Source organism: Zeugodacus cucurbitae, chromosome 4, assembly GCF_028554725.1.
Source record: "Zeugodacus cucurbitae isolate PBARC_wt_2022May chromosome 4, idZeuCucr1.2, whole genome shotgun sequence".
Classification (NCBI taxonomy): Eukaryota; Metazoa; Arthropoda; class Insecta; order Diptera; family Tephritidae; genus Zeugodacus; species Zeugodacus cucurbitae.
In genome coordinates, this window is record NC_071669.1 from 11502488 (window position 1) to 11518201 (window position 15714).

The 15714-nt window shown below is 37.9% G+C and overlaps 1 protein-coding gene across 4 annotated transcripts in view; it reads left to right on the forward strand.

The window, feature by feature from the left end:
* The window catches only part of LOC105209798 (PDZ domain-containing protein 2), a 306815-nt gene that overhangs the window by 121230 nt on the left and 169871 nt on the right, over positions 1-15714 (forward strand). Inside the window, exon 1 of one of the 4 annotated variants that reach the window (XM_011180442.3) lies at positions 1475-1601. The exons of the other annotated variants lie outside the window; for them this stretch is intronic. Within the exon in view, the coding sequence (XP_011178744.2) occupies positions 1562-1601 (40 nt within the window). The 5' untranslated portion in view covers positions 1475-1561. Of the gene's footprint in view, positions 1-1474; positions 1602-15714 lie in introns of those variants that run through there. 4 annotated transcript variants of the gene reach the window in all.

Below are 15714 nucleotides of genomic sequence, written 5' to 3' on the forward strand. Positions count from 1 at the left end.
TCCACATATCGCAAAACTAACTTTGACCGTGGAACTAAGAGAATTCTAGCTTTGTAAGGTTATAACATGTTCGATGTTCATTTCAGTAAAACGCACAGTTTGACTAGCACTGTATAACAGTGGGCTGATGCTGTACAAATTGAGCACGAAATTAATAAGAACAAATTCAAAAACATACATTCGAGCCATTCTACCGATCGATACACCCGAAATTTTTCAAATACTATAAGAGATGAATAAGGATTTCGAGGTTCAAGCAGTTATTGGAAATAGTGAGCTTTGCAACCTTGAAAAATCAATAGGGGTTTCCAGTACTTCACAATCTTTAGACGATGAAGAAGTTCCGATTGAACTCAAACTACTGGGATTTTTTTTTTACTAGAGCTGCTAAAATTCATAGATTCTCGTCTTCTCCTTAAAAAAATGATTTCGTACTAATTTCATCGAGGAAGAGTCCATGTCCGTATCTCAACTACTAATAGAACTAAAGTAAAGCTCAAAACAGCCACCATTGTACCAATTTCTTTCTGCAGTGCATTTGTAAGCAACAAATTGTTGCAAGCACAACTCAGAACAAACCGATCGAACCATCAACTGATCCATGTACTCACGAACATCCAAAACCTTGCAAGTTGCAACACAAGAGCAAGGCCAGCGAGCCAATAACTGTTGCACTGTTAAAACAATTAAGCCACAACAGTTCTAACAAGAACTGCTCTTAAGCAAATTGAAGCATAGTCTCCAAGCCCGACTAGAACTAATCAAGCTCAACGCTGCACATTGTAGAGTAGAGTTGTTGATGCCACAAACGAGTTCTCTGTGCTTGCAATAATAAGTTTGCAAAAATTCAATCTCTATGCTGCAATAAAGCCAGCGATGCTCGTAACAGCGTAGACTAGAATCTCCAAAGTGTTCTGTTATTGCATTTGTTCTGTTAGTGGTCTCTGACTCCTGGCTCTCGGCTCGGCTGGCTGCGACATCAGCTTATTTGAGCTGGCGTCCACACAGCTTCTTTTGCCTGATCGCTGCGATGTCTCCGCTGTGGTCAAGCTGTGTTCAGTGAGATTTCGGACTTTGCTTAAATTGGTTGTATATTCCTGCTCTTCATTAGGGACTCCAGCTGCTTGCTGTGATTCAATGCAGTGAGCGTGTATGAAAGGTTTTGTGAATAAATTTGCGTGTTTATGGAAAGGTGAAGTTGTTAAAAATTTGAAAAAGTGAACTAAAAATATAAAAAAAGGAAACTGAAAATATTTAATATATAAAAAATAACAAAATAAAGGGTGCTTCTTAAAGTGGTTGTATATCGTTTTTCGAACATAATAGTTAATATTAAAATATACTACATTCTTAAAAAATGTTTTAACGTAATACAAGTATATAAAGAATATTGTTTGAATTCGAAAAGTTTCAAGTTTTTAAATAATAACAAAATATTTAAAAATTAATTAATTTACTCTACGTAAATGGTGCTTTGAGTTACTGTAAATATTTTCAAAGTGTTGTGTCATAAATTTAATTTGTTTAATTCTGTGAAAAATAAAAGGTTGGAAGATTACAAATGTTTCGCATGCGTATGGCAACACTGAATGTCAAGAAAGGTAATGATAGATTTATAAAATAATTTCTAAAAGTAGTTTTAGTACTTTAATTTGTTTAGATGTTTTTTTTAATTTTATAAAAGATGATATCATGAACATTAACTTGATCTGGTAATACTTTAAATTCGAAATCATAACAATTGGAATTTTTATAGAATTTTAAAAATTTTACCAATTAAAATAGACTTCTCAAAGTTCTTCAATTATGATATATTCCAGATGGGATAGTTTGTCTCGATATATAATTTCCATACCTAGTAAGAGAGCTTACATTATATCTGAAGATCCTTTATCATAATAATGACGCACCCCTTATCTATTCCAGCCTAAAATATCTGTTTCGTAATTAGTAATTATAATAATATTAAGAACTAACCCTAGTCATTAGCATAGATTTTCTTCTAATTTCCTTGTATATATCTTAGAAGATTTTTATTGTTTTCGTATTATAGATTTTTTATAGAAAAAGCAGAAATTATAGAAATAGAAATAGCAGCTTTCGGAAGTCCCAATTTACGTAAAAAAAATTTCAAATTAAGGTCGGTTAGAATTTGAATACTCTATAACTATCGCTTTTTATCACTAATCCAATGATAATGGTCCGGGATCACTTAGAAGTCATTCATGATTTGATTTTGATAAATCCAGTTCGGAGTCAAAAATTATATGTTCCATGACTGAATCGAAGCAAGTATTCGCAAATAATTTATAAATACCCCTGTTTTACTTGAAGTCGATTAAGGAACGACTTCCTCAAAAGTGGTTGTACTGGGTTTTGAAAAATGTCAGAACTCTTATTCTGACTTTATTACCTTTTTCAATAGTTAGATAACTTAGCTACACGTTTTAATTATGTATTTTACAGATCTACTATTTTTAAGATCTTCTACAGGATCCCTGTATATAGACCCTATTCCTTAGGTCTGACTAGTTTTAGGTATAGATCAATTGTTCTGAGATCTTCCAGATACTTTTAAATGAGATTATTTTTTTTCTCTCAATATTTATAAAGCCTTTGGAAAGCGAATAATCAATTTTAGAATCTCTAGTAATAGAATCTTGGGATCATTGCATAGATAAAACAATATTTGTAGATTAAAACAGTTGAAAAAGGTATATTGTTTTATATACGCGATGTTTAGAAGACGTTAAAATTAGTAAAGTACGTTTTAAAGGACATGCTTAAAGCTAAATGTTTTAGTTAGCCTTTTTCTAGTTTAGGAATATAAGGGTATAGGTTATGTTATATTTAGGAAGAAAAAAGAAAGATGTTGGAAATTATGAGGAATGTTTCGATGTTCGAAGAGGTGTTCAAATTACTATTTTATATTCTAAACCATGAATTTCATACGGGTCTACAGCAAAAAAAAAACAAGTTAGGTTTCCGAAAAGATATGTAGTTATGAATCGAAATATATTGGGTTGTTTTATAAATCGGTTATGTTATTCGAGATTAGAGAATAGAAAGAGTTAAATCACACTGGATAATATGAATAAATAAAGCTTACTATAAGGCTGGGACTACACTTGAATGTTGAAGAATATTAATATAGGTTATGTTATTCGAGAATGTAAATCGGTTATGTTATTCGAGATTAGAGAATAGAAAGAGTTAAATCACACTGTATAATATGAATAAATAAAGCTTACTATAAGGCTGGGACTATACTTGAATGTTGAAGAATATTAATATAGGTTAGATAATGACCTATGGTCTGTGATTACTAAGGGAAAATTATGCTATCCTCGGTTACCTTTATTTCCAAACTGATGTGGTGATCTGAAAGGATGATCGTCACTTTGAGAGCAGTGGAAACGAATGATGAAATGATGAATATGATCTCTCTTTCTTATACTAAAAATGTGTAATTTTTGAACCAAATATCATTTTTTACACCTGTCAGAATCTATATTACTCCATTATTATTTAAATAACAAGCACATTAGTCATAAACTGTGTCTTCAACCTGAATTAACCAAACTATGAACACGCCTAAACTACCAACTGCAGCGCAATAATAATTACTCACCTGGCAATAATATACACTTATAATTACTCAGCTGTATATTTTTGTGCGAATTTCTCATATCTAAATGCAATTTCCGTTGACAAATTGACCGGTCGAACAGCATTTTAGTCATACACAATCACTGGCCAGCTAACAACAACGCGCTTTGGCTCATTTGCAAATCAACTTTTTTTTTTCAAAACCATCCCAAACCGCAATTTATTGTTATGTAATAATTATATTGAGTATTTATGAGTTGGTGATGCATCAGTCGTCGGTGAGCGGGCATTTCAATTTGCCACTTCATCATCGTTGCACTCATTAGCATTTTGCTACTTCATTATTATGTTGTTGTTTACTGTATTCTAGTGTTTTTTTTATTGTTATTACCACTGTTCATCATCAACGTTGCACTCATCCATCATCATTAGCAGTAAAATGCTATCAGCAGCCTGACCATCTCGTTGACCAATGCCACTATTTGCCATTTGTAGCGTGTTGTTGTTGCTGACTTTTTTGTTGCTGTTTTTTATTGTTGTCAGCATCTTCTAGCTGATACCTAAATGTACTGTTATTTGAACGTCATTTCCTTCCCACCATTTCGTTTTGCGCACGCGTGACTCTCTTTAAATTCGCATTATATTTTATTGCCACTCGGTGCGGCAACAACTCGGCTCGTTCGTATTTTGCCAGCAGTTGCATCGCCTGTTCGCTGCTACCATAACTTTTTGTTATGCATTTTATTGCTGTTTATTATTATTACGTACATATATATTTTTTTCTTCTTCTAATCTTATCTGTTGCGCGTTTTAGCCAATTGGCCAGCGCTGGAGCTGCTGCACGTCCTCGAGTCTCAATTCCCGTTTGTTTGTATATGCGCCTGTGCAACAGTTGCCTGCCAGCCTGCGCTGTGTTGCGTGGCGTGTCTGATTAATAAAAATTTACCGCAATCTGCCTCAAACGGAGGCTAGCGTTAGAGCCAAGCCAACGGTTGTTTTCCCTTTCTGGTTCGAGTGGCAAAGCGCACGAGATGAAGTTCTGTTAGCTGCAGAGTAGATGAGGTGGAAGCGAGTGATAAAGTAGAAAACTAACTTCGCCTTGTGACTCCAGACACTGCCGTTATGCAGTCAGACAGGCGCTGGTGCTGCCACAGTTGTTTTTCTGTTATTGCTTTATGGCCAAAAGTGACAGCAGTTGCAGCATTCACTACTTGTCCATTCAGCTGTCCATGCGCAAGGCGCGACTAAGTGGTGAGTGTGTGCGCCTGCGCGTCGAGAACGTCAGTTAGTCGCAGAGCCAACTAAGTAACCGTAAGCCTCAACTATGCGCATATGTGTTGCAAATGCGCACTGCCACTCGGTTCTTGTGAGACCATCTAGTCTACCCGTGTCCGCAACTCTGCGCTGGACTCCAACTAACTCGATATAACACACTGACTTGCCTGTTCTTCGCGCCTATGCCAGTGCCAATTTAAAATGTATGCTTGCAATGCGTGTCGACTACCCGACAACGTTCCGCTCAAGCCTCTGCCGCTTACATTCCCAGCTCAGCGCTACCTTCATCTCTCATCTCCGGCGCATTGTGGCCTCTTAGCCATTGGCAACTACCGTACACGCAGCGACATTCTTCCACTTTGTGCTGCGCGCGCCTGCTTATTCAGATCTTCGTGTCGTCAGCCGCCGCGTCGTTGTGGCGTGTTGCGTGCCGTGGATGCATATCTTCCGCGTGTACGCATTTAATTCAACGCACTTGGTCAACTAACGCATAAATACAAAAACAGCAAAAAAATCGTTAAACCTCGTACAAATGTATGCATTCTCCACTTGTTGCGCTTCTCACAGGCGCGCATGCGCGTCCACACTTTGCCTCTTTCAGCGCTGCGCCGCGTTTCTTATGCTGCACGCTAAAAGTCACCAGTCTTTCTTTATTTTCGCAACTATCGCAGTTGTTGTCGTTGTTGTTGCTGTTGCGCATGCGCAGTTAATCAATTATAACGACTCTTGATTTCCTTCCTGATCTAGATCAAGATTTCAAACGCGAGATTGCAGTGTGTTGCGGTTCACTTTGCTGTACTTCTCCGCTGTTGTTTTTGTTTGGTTGCATCTTCGCTGGCATTGTTTTTGTATTTACAGTTTTAGAATTGCGTTAAGTGTTGGCTGATTTAATCTTCTTTTTCGCATCTTTTTTCTCTTTTTTTGTTTACTTGGCTTGTTTTTCTTACGCGTTCGTATTCTTCTTGCATTAGTCTCAACACGTTTTGTCTTCATTGGCCTCTAGTTGCGCCTACATTGTGATTTTTAAACTATTAAGTCATTCAATTAAATTGCATTAATGACTATCCTCATCTCGCAGGCAGCAATTATAGTCTCTCAGCAGTCGTTTTGTTCTGATTTTTAGTTGTTGCTGAGGGTGATATGTTCTGGGGGTTCTGGAGAGAACTGACAGGTGTTACATATGTAGATTAGGTTTAACTACATTGGATTTGTTACAGTCGGGTCTTTGCAAAAATTACTCGGGTCTCTCGAATAAATTTATTTCAGCGTCTATGATAAGTGAAGAGTTCGGTTCCAAAACTCTGCAGAGAGTGACGTATGTCTCTATTTATAGGGCCATCACTTGTTGTGGTTCGTCTTTACATCGAATGAAATCAATATACAGGACTCATGAAATGTTTACGTAAGTCTCGTAGAACCTTCTAACATTCTATTTATAGGTCCATCACTTGTTGTGGGCTGTCTTTTTCATCGACTGACATCAACATATATTTCGGGTTACCCTTCTTCGTACTCCTGAAGGGTGGCTCTGCTTCAAGTAGATGATCGCATATAATTTTCAACAATCCAAAATTTATATTCTTAAATAATTTTCTACGAAATCTTCTCTCCTAGTTGTTTTGTGTTTAAATTCTCTAAATTCCAGTCAACCATCCGCTTAAATAACGAAATTTCATTAACCGGTTGAGAATTACAGAAAATTCTTTTAACACCTAAATGTAGGCAACGATTTAAGCAATTTTACCACCATTGACACTGTAGCCGTATGCATGTAAGAGCTACATTGCTTTGAGATGCTTTCAGTAATAAATTGTCTAGAACTTATTCGACTTCAACGCCACCAAATTCTTCAACACTACCAAATATGCTTATTAAGCGCATATAATTCAAAAATTTCTCCTGCAACAAATCACAATTCTGTTTGAAAGCAAATCACTCACACTCACGCGCGCAATTAAATTCACCACAGGCTACCGGAAGGCCAGCCAGACGCCAGCGCCTTCTACCCATTTAAAGTCGAAAATATTATGCGCTTGACCAACTTACACATATTTGATAATTTCCAACGATTTTACAGTTTTTCACAACTCAACAGTTATTTATTCATTTTTTACGTCGCATTTTTGTGCATATTTTCCATATGCCACACTTAAGGACTTAACAATATCTGCCAAGGTACCTATGTGAGTCTACATACGTTGAATTTCCATATTTGCGCCACTATTCCCTGCAGAACGGCCGTAATTCATTGCATTTTGTTGTCGTCCCCTTTTTTCCCCGACTTTGCATACATAAATTTTCGTTCATTTTCTCAGCAGCGCTCATAAATCTTTGGCAACAAACCGCGAGTAGTAGTTGGGCTCACATAATTCCTTTGGCGCATGCGCTTTGGTTAGATGACGTCGGCCGTGACCTACCTTTGTTTCGGCGCTGGTTTCTGTTTTTGTTTTTGAGCGATGTGATTTATTTTTGGACTGCCTAAGCATATGGGTTAAAGGAAAAGAGGAAAATGAGTTATCCAAAAATGATGTGAGTGAAAAATTGCGCATTGATTTAAATGTATATGGAAATATATGAATATGGGCGTTCAGTATGGAAGTATCTTGAAGGCTTAGTAGCTTGGTCTAAATTATTCCTATGAAATGTCTTACTTATTTTACAATTTTTAGTCGGTCAGTTCTGATAAACACACTCCTTGAGGAAATAATTGACTATGCTTGCATTTCGGTGGAAAAGTTCATTTTTTCTTCGAGATCTCTCCTTCCTTATTTGATCATAAAACATATTTTTGAAAATAATAAGTACCATATCTGGTTCCCGCAAAGAAATCTCATAGAATTTACAAGGATAGACATAATTGAAGCTCTAAGCTCACGACTTTTTCTTAGCTTCCAAATATTTTCTCACGGGTAGTTATCTGCGGATGATTCAGTGCTATCCCAAATTGTGGCTTCTTCAAAAGTATTATGCAGGTTTGGACAAAGCTGAGCGCGGTCTACTATCAGGATTTTCTTGTACCGTTATTTTAATCTTTGCTGGAACTCTCATCCTCTAAAATCAATGGTGTAATCTAAAGCACAGTACCTCGACCTCTGATGATAAAGGACAAGCTGTAAAGGTTATTAAAAACAATTACTCTACCAGGTTCCACTCAGTCAAACGCTGATTTCAATTCTGATGTTTACGAAGTATTTCAGAAACACCCATAACCTCAAAATATATATTCATATTAAATTTTGGTTTGCTTTATCCAAGTCCAAGTCCAAGTGCTGTAAAATCTGTATGTAATTTAATTAAACTTCATATAAGGGCTTGTAATTCTCAACAAGTTTATTAATAGCTCTCTCAAATAGCATATACCCATTTCAATGTTCTCAAAGTTCTGTAGAGGAGTGAAAAGAGACTTCAAGGGTTCTGAGATCTGGAACTTCACTGGTTAGTGTTTGATTCGATGGCTTACTGAAGATTAGTCCATATGAAGACTCATAACCATATAAAGACTTCTAACCAAAAATTAGATAAGAAATACTGTTCTAAATTTCGACCGCTCATTTAACTTCTGAGAACCCGAGCTTTCGGAGAGTTAGAATTGTTTAAGCTTTACCGAAAAAGCAAAGAAGACTTAATATATACAAATTGTCAAAATAAGGGACGATGCGGAAGTATCGCGAACATCGCCTATTGACTGAACAAAGTTGGGCGGATGAAAAGACTACAACTAAATTCAACATGTGACTACATATATGTTGGCTAACATGCATATAGCATAGCTAATAAGACGTTCAAAACTAAATATATCTATAGAATATAGTATACCATATATATATATAAACATCGTGTATGGCAAAAATCTCATTGGCACGACTTTGAACTTGGCGCATTTGGAAGACAGTAACCGCAGTCGACTTAGCACCTACATATACACAGGCAGAAATATATTTTGTTTGCTGTTATAGTGCCGACTCACACACAACAACAACAATGCAAAGCGCACCGGCGAAAAACGCCGGCACAAATGGCAACCGCAACGAATTCGCCAAACTTTATAGCGGCAACGACGATGATGACGACAAATTGCGCGCGGCGACTAAAGCGCTGCCATTCGTAGCCGGTCTAAGGTGTATACTAGGCGCTGTAGCATGCAAAATTGAGACAACAGCCAGTAAGGCGCGCGCCTTGACTGCCGCGTTGTGGTTTGTGTGTTGAGCGGCGCGGTAGAGCGCATGTGCATATAGTGGTTTCCAGTGCGCGCGCTCACTGTATAATGAGACAGGCAGGCGCGCGGTGGAGTTGTGCAGGGAATGGTGTATCGTAACTGCATGCGCACTGCCTCCACAACCGTGCGCTCCCGCACTTATATGCCCATACATGTGCTTTATGGGCGACCCAAAATTGTGGCTGGGCATTTGGCAGCGCATAAAAATCTTCGAATGCGCCAGCGTCGCGTTGAGACTTAAATAAAATATGCTTTTTTCGGATAATCTGGTATTTTTTTGGCATGGAAATTTTAGCCAGCTTCCTCTACGTGTGTCGTTTGTTAGCGCGGCTGTCCCTTATAGCGACGGTTGCATAAAGAATTGCTTACACTCGTAACCCAAAATCATTGTAGCCACTGTTGGGAGTTGCATCCTTCTAACCACCTCAACAGCCACATCGACGACTGGCCAACCATTTATTTTCCACACTTACCGCATTTAGTAGCTTTTTAGGTCGACTGCCATGTCTAATATCTATTTCTCCTTACAATCATTTGTTTATTTCCACTTTTGACTTCGCTTTACAACATTTATTCTTTTATTTTTTTCTCTTGCGGTGGCCAACATTAACGCCTGCCGTTCGTGCCACACAGTCGACCGCAACCTAAAGAAGGCTGTCTCAGCTTCTGCTGCTGTTGCTACTTCCACGCTTTTTTCTGGGTTAATTTAAATTTGTTGTTGTTGTAATCAAAAGTAAAAATGATTATCACTTCTTCGTGCCTTGCGTGTCTGTATCCGCGACCACGCTGCTACGTACGCGTTGCTTACTTCGCTGGGTCAGTCAGCGCAACCATGCGCTCCTACAATTCCTTATTCCATAGCAAATATAGCTGCTGTTATTGTTGTAATTTCCATGTAGCATTAAATTCACTCGCATAGTCGAGAAATGATTTACATGTCCCAATTTTTGTCAGTAATTTGCCGGCTTCTTCTTCTTCTTCTGCCTGGTTTTACACGGTCGAGCCTTCATGGCTGTGCCTTCCACTTTTCCTGGTAATTTTTTAGACTTTTTCGTTTTTTGGTTGTGTTTTTGCTTTTGATTGCCTTAATTTGCCTAGAAGTTAGTTCGAGGTCAGCAGGCATCTTCTTGATTTCGGTGAGAATTTTCCAGTCTAGGTCAGCGTTGCATTCTATGGCAATTATCGAAAATTTGCGCTTTTATGATTTATTTTACTTTTGAGACTTTTATTCGTCGGCAATTTCTCCATATTTTATGGTTGACAAATTTGTTGACCTAAAAATGGCGTTACTTAAGTGCTGATTTATGATTTCTTTTTTTGATTTTGACATGGAGAATATTAATCTTTTACTTTGAGTTGACAGGTCCTGAGTTTAGTAGGGTTTCCATGGAGCTTTTTCTTTTAGAAACTCATATATTTTACAAAGCTATGCCAGTTAGAAACCCAAGTGCAATAGAACACGCCATTCCACATTCAGTGAGGACTCTTGTTTAACCAAGACATTAAGGAGCTCGTATTGAGTTTGGATTTTATGAAGAATTAATAAGAAATACAGAAAAAGTACAAGGCCGTTAGAACGATTTTGTTGGCTTTGGATCTGAAACGACTCTGTTGTGAAACGATTCCGAAGCTCCTTCCCAACGAGGATATCTCCAGTAGATAAATACGTCAATACATATCATTCAATTATCTAGACCGCACATTCTCTCTTTCGCCTCTTTTCGATTGCGAGAATTGTATTAAAGTTAATGTCTTGGAACAGCAATGAAATCTGGTACCGAAAACTAACACGAAACATATTTATCTTAAATCAAAGAACTCACTAATTTTATTTAATTTGCTGATTTTTATAAAAACATTTAACCTTTTTAATGAAACCCTATATTTATCTTCTCTTTGCAGGTATGTACATGATTATTTGTTCTCAGATCTTATGATACAAGGTAATTTATTTATGTTAAGTATAGATTAGATTTTGATAGAGATCTTAAGATAATAGTAGAAATATTCGTATTATTTCTCGAAACTCCCGACATGTCTCCGAACCGAAAGATGAGAACATATAAACTTTATACGCATAGGTTCCCACTGGACGTGCGAGCTCACTTTGAATACCACTTTGACCTCTTCCAGCTTGATTTACAAAAACTTTGAAAATTTCTTGGGTTTGGTCTCTAAATCATCTGGGTTTCGATGGAGTTTTCACTGGCAAAACTCAGAATGCCAAGGATTTCAACTTATTTCAGAGATGTTCCAAGTAAGAAACCGTCTTCTTCAATTCGGCTTAGCTCCTTCTCTAGTGCTGTCTTCACCCATCGACCTGTTCCAGCTTGATTTACAAAAACTTTGAAAATTTGTTGGGTTTGGTCTCTAAATCATCTGGGGTTCGATGGAGTTTTTACTGGCAAAACCTAAATGCCAAGGTTTTCAATTCTACATTAGCCAATTTAGAGATGATCCATGTAAAAAATCGTCATCTTCAATACGGCTTAGATCCTCCCAGGTTAGGTTCCCAAAAAAACCGATTCTGTATTTATCAGCAAATCTATCCTTCAGTTTGTTATGAAGCATACTAGAAGATATTGATGAAAGATCTAGGATTGGCCTTATCAAGCCTCTGGAAAAGATCGAACGTTATCGGTCCAAGATCCGACACTATCGAAGAGCAAGTGTTCAGATCCACAACTCCAATTGCTTATAGTGCCTTCATAAGTAAGCCAGACCTCAGCATAACCTCAAAATTTTTAATTTTTAGTCGATCACCATAAGTTACATACTAAAATTCTCGGAAACACTTCTGAACCACGAACTTTAACCTATGACTTGCTCTTCCAACAAACTCAACAAACACCCAGTTGCTGTTGATATTTTCCCACCAACAGTCAATCACGTTCAGAATATTGAGCACAATCGCAGCCACACAAAGCTTAAAGTGCTGACACATGAGCTATAAATATGTCAAATGTCGAAAAAAAGGAGAGTAGAAGTAAGAAGCGCAATGCGGGGAATTACAACGGCCGCTAACCCTATGGGGCCTGTGCAGACAAAACGCAAACAGTAGTCACAAAAGGAGAGACAATAAATGGCAGATAATAAATTAAAAGCAAAGCAAGAAACGCGCGCAAACGTCGCGCAATGAAATGACGAGTGCGACGCCAAAGTGAGCGGCAAGTAAAATATGAAGGGAGACGTTGAGCTAAACGAAGTTATGAAGCAGTCTGCGGCCGTTGGCAGCGCGCGCCGCTTCCTAACCGCGCGCTCTACGCGCCGCGCCCTTTGTTACACTAATCCGCGCGGCTCACAGTAGCGACAGCAGCCGCCCCACAACACCGCTTAGTTATGACAATAAAAGATTAGATGAAAAAGCAACAATAACAATTGTAATAAAAATAATACTAATAATAGCAAATACGATTATCATAATGAAAGAGCGTTGTTCATCACAGCAAAGCGGCAGCGCGGATGATGGAAAAACTCAAATCAACGAACGCAGCGAAATGAGCGCGCTACTGTAAGCCGCGCGCGCGCACAATCAAAGCAATGAATTGTTATTTTTCTTTCTACACTCCAACTTGTTGTTGTAGTTAATTTATTATTACGAAAGCGCGCTTTTATGTAAGCAATCAAGTACCCTGCGGCGCGCGGCGCATTAACGACGCGCAGCCCTAAGGAATCATTAGTTGGTCGCTTGTAAGAGCGCAGGCGGGCACACACTCGCGCGCCTTGAACGTTAAAACGTCAAATTGAAAATAATTAAAGGTTAATTTATGGAGAGTGATGTCTGCTAAAACAGCCATAAGCGCTAGCACACATATATGTGCAGAAAAGAGTTGTTTGCAGAAAAAAAGATTGTTGCAAAAAAATAAGCAAATCGCCCAACATCTGAGGCGCACTAAAACAATTGTTAGACCGCTTAAGTGTTGACTTGTGGGCGGTGTTGCGCATTGGCAAATGAGCGCCTGAGTGATGATGGCGTAACTAAATGACTAGCTGACTGGCTAACTTACGACGCGCTTCCTTGATGACTTGCTGGAAGTAGTTGCGTTGTGGTAGCGTGTGTGAGTGACAGGTCGCTGCTTAAGGGCGTGATTTTAAGTGCTCGCCTCAAATGTGTAGATTAGTGGGCTTAAGTGGGCATTTAAATGGGTGTTGGAGAAAATCAATTCGAGAAAATAGTTAAGAATTATATGCAAATTATAATTTGGGAAGTATCTAAGCTCCAATTTTGGGTTGTTGTTGTAGCGTCAGGAGCATTCTCTGAATTAGAGGAAGGACGCCGAATTGACAGCCTTTGGTCGGATAAAAATCAGAGTGTATTCCGTTTACGAAGACCCGACTGCTGTGAGAATTGTTTTGATTTGGGTCCAAGGTATCGACTTAAAGCTTTTTAAGCTCAGTAGCCCATTAATCTCAGGTTGCTTTAAGAGTACAAAATTTCTATATATGGTATATGCTTCAGCAGATAATATGGCCATTAGATAAGTCCGTGATTAACCTTCGTCGAAAGTTCCCTATCTAACACTTGAAGGATGAACAAGAACTCCAAGGAGATCTACTATCAATGGTCTATCTCACCCGATTTTCTTAAGGTTTCTGAGCCTCTCTTAAAATGGTATTTCAATTGCAGAGAGAATCACTATTGGAAGTTTACGGGATAGGACCTAAGGATCTAGTCATGTGGTATGGTCTAGCATAGGTTCTGTTTGGACTCTCTCCAGAAGACTTTTCTCTTCACTTTTACTCTTTAAATAAGAAAAAGTTGGCAACACTATCTTTACTGCTCCTTTTGAACAAAGGGGACGATGTTATAGTATACGAGATTGCAAAACCTTTTTGATTAAGGTTAGATATCATCTCAAGAGCTCTCACATTAACCGAACCACATCCGTTCAAGTCCGCATACTCACTATGACAGCTCTATGGAAGAAGATAAAACTCAGCACTTCTCATTCCGTTGATTAGGGTTGTTAGACCTAGGCGGAAAACCTTTAGAGAATCATTCAGAATTCGGTCCAACAGCTTTCGAGTGAGCCTGAGAACTTTACCGGTAGAGTTTTGCGCCTCTATTCATTCTTATAGGGATTATTCTTATTTCCTTTTCACCATCTCTTTTTCCCGATTTCTCCGTCATCGATTATTTTGAGCTTTAAGACCTTTCATAGTCGTATTAAGATCTATTTGCGGAAAACCTCGCTTTCCTTTCTGTCTTCTGTAATAGTCCATCTTGTAATCCATGTTTAAGCGGGGCCTTCACAAGCACTTTTCTCATTCTATTCTTCACGAAAACCTCCGCAGCAGATGCTCCTCTACCAATATTACTACAGTATGTTATTATTTAATAATATGCTTGTCATAAATAACAGCATTGAAATGGCTATATAAAGGCCGGCTGAAAAGCTGGCGAGTGGGAAAGTTTTGTAGAATGCTGCACACAACAACAATAAATACCAGAATCAAAGCCTAACAAAAACGCTACAACAATGGCTTGCACATGTTCACAAGAAGTGAAAAACCGCATACAGCGAAAAAAGGAAGCTTTTGACTAAAGTATGCAGTAGCCGCAATAGAGAACAACAAAAGTCGCTTGTAAATAGTAAAAATGCAAGAATAACCGCTATGCAATAACTTGTTAGTCAGGAAATCTATATTTGCAAAATTTATATGGTGAAACAGCCGCTTGGCCGACGCAGCAAACAACAAGAACCGCTTTGATATACATACATACAATATACTGGCAGACAGGTGAGCAACAATAATAGTGAATTTATGGACAGTGTTGCTCAAACTTTTTAATTAGCTTGCGTTTGACGTGAATGGGGTGAGCATTTACTTTTATGCATAGCGCATCATTGCAATATTTCTCATCTAAGCTAATATATAGTTCTCTGATTCTCTGGTGATTCACGTATCATTTTTAGTGATAGATGTCCCTTGTTCTGTGATATACGAATGACCTTAAAGTTATAATTTATGATCATCATAATCATCACTTGGCTCTACAGTTTTTTGTGAGCTTAGGCCTGCTACTCAGTCTTTTGCGGTCACTCTCCAGTTTTCCAGCAGTAGCTTCATAAGATCTTCGTTTAATTCATCCTTCCTTCTTGGTCTTGGCCTTCCTCTTGCTCTGCCGATGAATGCTTTCGCGTCCATTTCCTTCTCCGTACTACTATATACGAGTATATTAGGTTCCGGGATCTATGATATTTAGTATGTAATCTAGTCTAAGATCTAAGTTGTTTATATTCTCTGTTCTGAGGTCCATGATCTGTTCTTATTTCTGATCTATGTCAGATGATATTGCTGCTATTGTATCTCTTATTATCCTGCGGTCTCTGATTTGATATATTCTATCGTTAACGGATCGTATATTCTACATCTGTTCTCTGAGATGAAGAATCTAAGTTAGGTATTATATTTCATAGGACCTCTTATGTATATTTCATGATATTTTACTTGTAAACTTTCACCGGATATTTATATTCAAACTGTGATCCATGATCTAGAACATATATCTTATCTTACATATATTATCTGATAAAAGTTGTTCTTGGAATAAGCGATGATCTATAAAAAATAATCTAGGAGGCAGGACTAAAAGTATCTATTCGAAGATT